Below are 7290 nucleotides of genomic sequence, written 5' to 3'. Positions count from 1 at the left end.
GGAAGTCTCCTAAGTTGTTTCTCTCATATGACATAGTGGATCGTCTCTCAGACGTGACTTTCCGGATAAAATGTGGTTGGCGAGGTAAGCCAAAGGTTGTATATGCCAACAGGCTTTGGCATTATCACAGTCCAGGACATTTCAGTTGGAACAAAGTGAACAGTGGAACAAATGACGTTGCTGAAGACTTGCCACCTGAAAAAGCCACTGTCAAAGAAGAAACTCTACCCAGTTTTGAGAAGGGAAACAGTGAAGTCGTTATTGAAGTTACTACCATTAGTGTGACTGTTACCTATAATGTAACATTTCCTGATGGAGCAGATGAACCCCACATGAAGCAAAAGCCAATGAGACAGAGACCAATATGGAAGAAGACACGTCCTGTAAATTAAGAGACTTTGTTGTATTTTAATTTTGTCTTTGTAAATTCTGTACATTTAATCAAGTTATTGTTAATTATCTATTGGTATAATGTAAGTGGCAATTGTTCGGGATGAACAATACTAAGGAAGGGGCAGTGTTACGACAGAGGAAGTCACGCGACACTGGGAGCTTGCACGCTGGAGTTTCTAGAAGGATCATGAATTTTCCTGGCAACTCTAGTTTGTTCAAGGCACCCTTTTTTTCTAGTATATAACCTGGCAAAGAAAGCCAGCGAGATTGGCAGATAGATTGAAGAGATATAGATAGATTGAAGATATAGATAATTGAGTCAAGCGAACAGTAGGCACCGTGTGAACCACTGTGATTTATAGCATGTGTTATAAAGGTTGTTAAGTTTAAAGTGATGGTAGAAATTCTGTGTATAACAAAGTTGTATCAAGAGAGAATAAACTAGTTTTAATTAAGAAAGGACTTGTATCGCTGAAGTTCCTCTTAAAGAATTAATACTGGAAATTAACAAACGAGCAGATACGTAACAATATACTTGAAAAAGGTACTTGATCTGTTGAAGTAATGAGATTCAACTATTACATGAGATGATGAAATTATTAGGACAAGATCAAGAGGAAAGAGGTAAAAGATGAAAAGACCAAGTAAAATGTGAGAGAAAATTAAAAAAAGACCAAGAAGAAAATACAGAAAATTAAAAGAAGAGAGAGTCAGAACATTAAAAGAACATGATAGGAATTTAAGAGAGAAGCTAAAAAAAGGGCATACTATTGAGAGAATGATTAAAATAAAACATAAATCTAATGTAATATAAGATCGATGGAGTTGTTGAAGATGTGCAGAGAGTGATTACAACAACAAGTTTGAAGACATGTAGAGGACATCAAAGAAGTATATTAAGGCTGTGATGATAAAATTTATGATGTACAAAAAGAAATTAACAAGGTAGAAAAAAAAATTATTAGAATAGAAAAGAACATCGGTGACAGAATAAAACATCTGGAAATGAATTATTAAATGTGAAAATTAAACTGGCTACAACTCTCTCTGCATCAGCTCAGCCTAGAACACCATTTACTATAAATTATGGTTTGTTTTTGATTGTTTGTTTTTGAAGTTAAGCACAAAGCTACACAATGGGCTATCTGTGCTCTGCCCACCACAGGTATCGAAACCCGGTTTCTAGTGTTGTAAGTCAGCAGACATACCACTGTGCCACTGGAGGGCTTATAAATTATGGAATAGAACTTATATGGTTTACACTGTTACCACTATTGCTGTGCCACCCATTATGGAATGAATTTCCTGGACTACTCTAGCCATGACACTATCAAATCTAGTTCCAGAGCTTAGCTGGCCAGTTTAACATGGGCCCCTAGAGAAACCAATGGACTATGATGGGAAGGTTCCACATAATTTCAAAATCATTTCTTGAGTGAACAACAAGCCATACATCTTGTTGCCCATTTAAAAGGACCAGCTTTGACAACATTAAGTAACCTTACAATTGAGCATTGTAACAATTATCCTGCATCAGTAAAAGCCTTTTCCAACAGGTTGGTAGTGTCACACCAAAAAAGAAGTATCTAAGCAAAATTCCAGAACAGGGTATGAAAGAAAGAAGAGACCTTAGATGAACTTTCAGAAGATTTGTCCAATTATTTTATCCAGACATTCATTGTGAAATGATTAATTTGTTGGTATATGACCAATTTATAAATGCCATAAAAGACAAAGATATAAGAATTAGGCTGAAGCAGAGTAGGTGTACATCTTTAATGGAAGCACTGCAGTTGGCAATGGAACTTGAATTCATTGAAAGTGCAGATGAACTGTTAATGGCACATCCAGAAGTCAAAGTATACCAGAAAGAGGTAACTGTTACAGATGTGGGAAACCTGACCATTATGGCCAAAACTGGAAAATAATCAATAACTGTTACTAAGCCAAAGAGACAGAATCCAACCAGATTGAAGTAGGTGTTCAGAGGATAAGCTATCCAAGCCAGAGGTCAGCCACCATAATTGTACTTGGGAGTACAATGGTGAAAGAATAGCCAACTAGGCTACTCCAAAAAAAAAATTGTCAGCAAAATCTCAACTTGCCAAGGAACCAGAATTCCTGATGAAACTTCTTCCAAAGGGTCATCAAGGATAGAGCAAATGTTTATTGGAGAAATAAATTAATTTGTTATTGCTATATAGGCTGGATTTGACATTATTTTTACCAAACAACTATTACTACACTATTATTACAAAAGGTTTACCGTTTATTCAAAATATACCCCATGTAAGGGTGTTTCACAGTCTTTACTGATTTTTGAGTTCCTTTGAAAACAAAATTGTTTAATTTGTACAATACAATAATCTGTCAAGTGTATGCCACTGAAAGACGGCTATGAATAACTTTGCCCCCCAGTAGCTCAGCAGTAAATTTTGGAGCTTATAACACAAAAGGCAGATTTTCAATACCTACAGTGGCCAGAGCACAGCTTATTGTGTAGCCTTGTACTTAAAACAAACAAACGTATTTATAAATAATAATCAAATGTATCAAGAAGGAAAAAATTTCAAATGTATCTCTTGCATTTATTTTATTAGCTCATTCATGGTTTAAGTCTCCTGCTGTGTCAGCAGTAGGTTCGACTCCCAGTGGTGAACAGAGCATATCTAGCTCATTGGGTAGAACTGTATTAGGAAAACAAACTGTGTGCAAAAAACACCAAAAAAATAAACCTAAACAAATTAAGTCAGTTTGTCACATAAACCTTTTTTTTATTTATATCAGAATTTGTATAGCATGTATAAATGTAATGACAATTTTATTGTTTCAAGTATTCATACTTCTGTTTTATTAAATGTAGGAATATGATTGTTCACTAAATGCCTTTCTTTCAGTATACATAAATGTTAGATCTAAAAAAAATATTGAATTTTAAACAAAACCAATAAATGATTCAAAACTGCCAAATCAAAGAACTGTTTCTCATTTCTAGATTTTAACTGACTTGGGAAGAGGAGTTGGGTTCTCAGCCCCTGGTGGGAAAAAAGGACCTAAAAAACCTACTGCTGTATTTTACTCTGGTAAGTTATTATTCCTATTCTTGTTAAAAGCCAATTTTGATTTTCAGAGTATGAGTTATATAAAAGACCAGATCTAATTTGTATTGCAGAAAAAATATTCAAAATATATTAATATCTGCTTGTAAGCCATACGTTTTTATCTCTGTTGTTAACAGAACATGATAAGTTTTCTTATAATTCTAGAACTTGATAACCTTTTTCAACTTCACTCTGACCTTATTAAATCCGATTGAGTTTAAAGTTAATATCCCCACTTTTCACTTTTTGATTTTTTTTATAAAACAAAGATTACAATAACTTCACTCAGATTTTAAAGTCGACACATTTTCTTTGAACTTCATTCTGATTTTGAATTTTTTGAACACATATCTATTAAATTTTGCTCTGGTCTATTGTTCTACACTCTTACCTTAGAATTAACACATTTTAATATTTAACTTCACCCTGATTTTATAATTTAACTTCATTCTAGCATTAGAGTCAACACATAATTGTTTACATTCACCCTAATCCTAGACTTTAACATATGTCTGTTTTACTTCATTCTGTATTTAAAGTTTACATGCCTGTCCGTCAAGTTAAATATTGATCTTAGAGGTATCACATCATTAATTGTCTTAAACTTTGACCAAATCTTTTAATCTGACAGATGCCAATGGAGAGGCTGGCACGTCCCCTTTAAGTAAACATATTTATTATGAACCTCCGGAAGATCTTGACCTTGACATGGATCAAGACAACTTTAAAGGATATACAAGTAAGAAAACTCTTCATTATCGCACCACGTGCAAGGTGTGTCGTGGATCACTGTCGGACCTAACACAACCACTCCTAAATTCTGAACACAGCACCAATAGCCTACCAGTCTGCTCTCAAGAAGAGTTTACAAAGATAATCCTATCCAAGCAAGATAAATGTATTGATGCTAATGATGGGGTCAATGTTAATACTGGAGAACCACAAGTTGAAGACTTTAATTCTAAAAGGTATAGTCCACCGAAAGATGACAGAGCAGCACAAAGCCTAGCAGACATAACTTCTGCTGATAGGCTTACAGCATCAGATATAGAAATATCAAGTCCTGGAAGAGCAGTAGATTATGGGCAGTTAGTACAGATAGAAACCAAAAACATAATCTGTAATCAAATGATTGTGAATCATGACTTAGGAGGAAGTATATATGAAGATCACTGTTCTAGTGGTGCTCTGTATCATACCAAATGCAGGAAGGACAGTTTTTGCCATTCCTCAGTTCCAGTTGATGATGGGTCTCACAGCAAGTTTGCTTCATCAGAGAGTAATGACACAACTCCAAAGCTTGATAATACAGAAGACAACATTGGATCCTCTGTATTAGAACACCGAAACAAGGATGGAATGCTTGGAAAAATCCAAAGTTTGACTGTAAGTGAAAAAAGAAAAAAAAAGCTGTGTTGTGTGAAAAATACTTAAATTACTTACCCAAAGGGTTAACCACACTATAAGAATGATTTAGATATGCTAATACAAGGCATGTTGTCACAAATTCAAACAGAGGTACCACAGGCAACACGTCTAGTACTTACATATATGTTGTTAACAGGGAAATGTATCTATGAGTAGACGTTTGTTTGGAGAGTGAAGTTTCTAAATGAATCAGAGCCATAAGATACAACATTTCAAAGAAGGGAGCTTTCAAAGCTTTCCAGAGCATTTAGGATAACAACAATATTTGAAACCACACCAACAGCCAACCTGTAGCAACACCTTTATCTACAAAATGAAGACAGTAGTTATGAAAGTAAACTCTCTAGCCTCAAAAGTATTGTGATGAAGCTGAACATTTCTCTTGGTACCATTAAGAAGATAATAACCAAGGATACAAAGAAAGCTTACAAACCAAAAGTTCACAATCTTCTAGCCATGTCTTGGAATCAGTGGCAGTTTTCATGAGAAAGATGGGCAGAGAAACTGAGATCATAGCAATCCCATTTGGCCAAGATGTATGGTGTATGGTTGGTCTTTACATTTTTAGCAGAAGCTTGTGAACATGGAAATTGTGGTGTGCAATCAATAATGCTGTATGTAGTTCCCAAAATCCTATAGGCTTAGAAACTCTTAAAAATATTCAAACATAAATCAATTTTTATGTTTTTCTAAAGAAGGTGGTGATATGTATGTCAAGCTTATTATGACCTATATATATATCATTGCAGTCAACAACACATATTCGTTTAAGTTGGCTAAGGCTTTGTATCATAGTATAATTGGTATATGTTCAGTTTGCATTAATCAAAAGCAAGGCTAACATGGCTAATGAAGTGAAATTCTGCTTTTATTTTTAAAGACTGTCATATATTTTAAGTGGTAACCTTCTTATAAAAATATGTTTAGGGAATAATTTACAGAGAAAGCTGTATTGGGGATTATTATAGTTTTAAAAGATGAAAAGTGACATTCAAAATACACATATGATGCCTTTGAAAGCTCACCTGTAGCTCTAGATATAAAACATGTTTAATGTAGAATATCTTTTATAGTTAAACAGCGGTACTTAAGATGTACTGTTGTTTAAGAATATTATGATGATCTAGGGTTAACCTGCCATGTTCTATTAGAAATTCAGATAACTGTAAAATATAGTGTCTTTACACTACTGGGTATATTCAATAGCTTAGCAACCAGTTCTAAGTTTACTTAATATAATGTTATATAATATTTTATAGCTAAGTTATAACTATATTTTAGAGTTATTTGATGTTATAGATTATCTTAGATAGCATAAAATTGTTTCTGTTTTCTAATGTTTACAGGAAGTTATGAACTTCTTCCATAGAATATCTGGAAATAAGAAGAATATGATGTTATGAAATATCTTTCATCCTCTAGCAACAGTTTTGGGATCATAGGGTACTTGTTGCTATGAAATATATGTGATAGGTTTACTTCAATTGTGGCTTTAAGTTGATGTTATAGAATACTCTGGGTAATTTATCAAGATTTGTGTTTAGAGTTGACCTGGTTTTGAGCATTTTTTTAAGCTCAGTATAAGGTTTATTAAAAGTTATGGATTATTCTATGGCTTATATTCTTAGGTAAAAACCGGAATCAACAGATAAGTATTAAGACTTTAATATGGTGTGTTCTTAATATTAACTTCTGATAAGAGCAAGCTATGTATTAGATTGTCAAGAAATTAATGTTGCTTTTTTTAGATGAAAAAACCTGAACAACTTTTATATCAAAACAAAACAATTATTAAATGAAATAGTCTCCATTCTTATCAATGATTATTTTATGCCTTACAATCAGGTCGTTAAAGCCCTGATTAAAGAAATCACTTGGCTTTGAAGCAAAAAACATATCGATATCCTCTTTAACAGCTTCCACATTTGCATACGTGTTCCCATTAAGATGGTGTTGCAGCAAACGAAAAAGATTGTAATCTGGTGGTGCCTTTTTCGGAGAATATGGTGGGTGGGGGAGAACTTCCCAACCCAACTCCCATAATCTTGTGTTGCATCAAATGTGCCACATGTTGACGTGCATTGTCATGGAGAAGAAAAACATCTTTCTGATTGACGAGTGAAGGGCATTTCTAATGAAGGGTTTGATTTAAACATTCCAATTGCTGACTATAGATCTCTGCATTGACAGTTCACTGTGGATTGAGGACCTCAAAATGAATTACTCTTTTGATGTCCCACCAAATGCAAAGCATCACTTTCTGCTGATGGAGTCCAGGTTTTTTGGATCAAAATTGGTTTTTGTCTAGGACTGAGCCATTGTTTTTGGCATTTAATATTGACATAGAGAATCCATTTTTCATCAAAGG

At 34.0% G+C, this 7290-nt stretch overlaps 1 protein-coding gene across 4 annotated transcripts in view; it reads left to right on the top strand.

The window, feature by feature from the left end:
- Positions 1 to 7290, top strand: part of LOC106460071 — a 190334-nt gene that overhangs the window by 153343 nt on the left and 29701 nt on the right. For 3 of the 4 annotated variants that reach the window (XM_022386693.1, XM_022386694.1, XM_022386692.1), the window contains 2 exons: positions 3389 to 3476; positions 4126 to 4880. The exons of the other annotated variant lie outside the window; for it this stretch is intronic. In XM_022386693.1, the coding sequence (XP_022242401.1) occupies positions 3389 to 3476; positions 4126 to 4880 (843 nt within the window). The remainder of the gene's footprint in view (positions 1 to 3388; positions 3477 to 4125; positions 4881 to 7290) is intronic. 4 annotated transcript variants of the gene reach the window in all.

This window comes from Limulus polyphemus, unplaced genomic scaffold, assembly GCF_000517525.1.
Source record: "Limulus polyphemus unplaced genomic scaffold, Limulus_polyphemus-2.1.2 Scaffold702, whole genome shotgun sequence".
In the NCBI taxonomy this organism is placed as follows: Eukaryota; Metazoa; Arthropoda; class Merostomata; order Xiphosura; family Limulidae; genus Limulus; species Limulus polyphemus.
The sequence above is the reverse complement of the archived record's forward strand: the minus strand, read 5'-3'. Positions and strand labels throughout refer to the sequence as shown.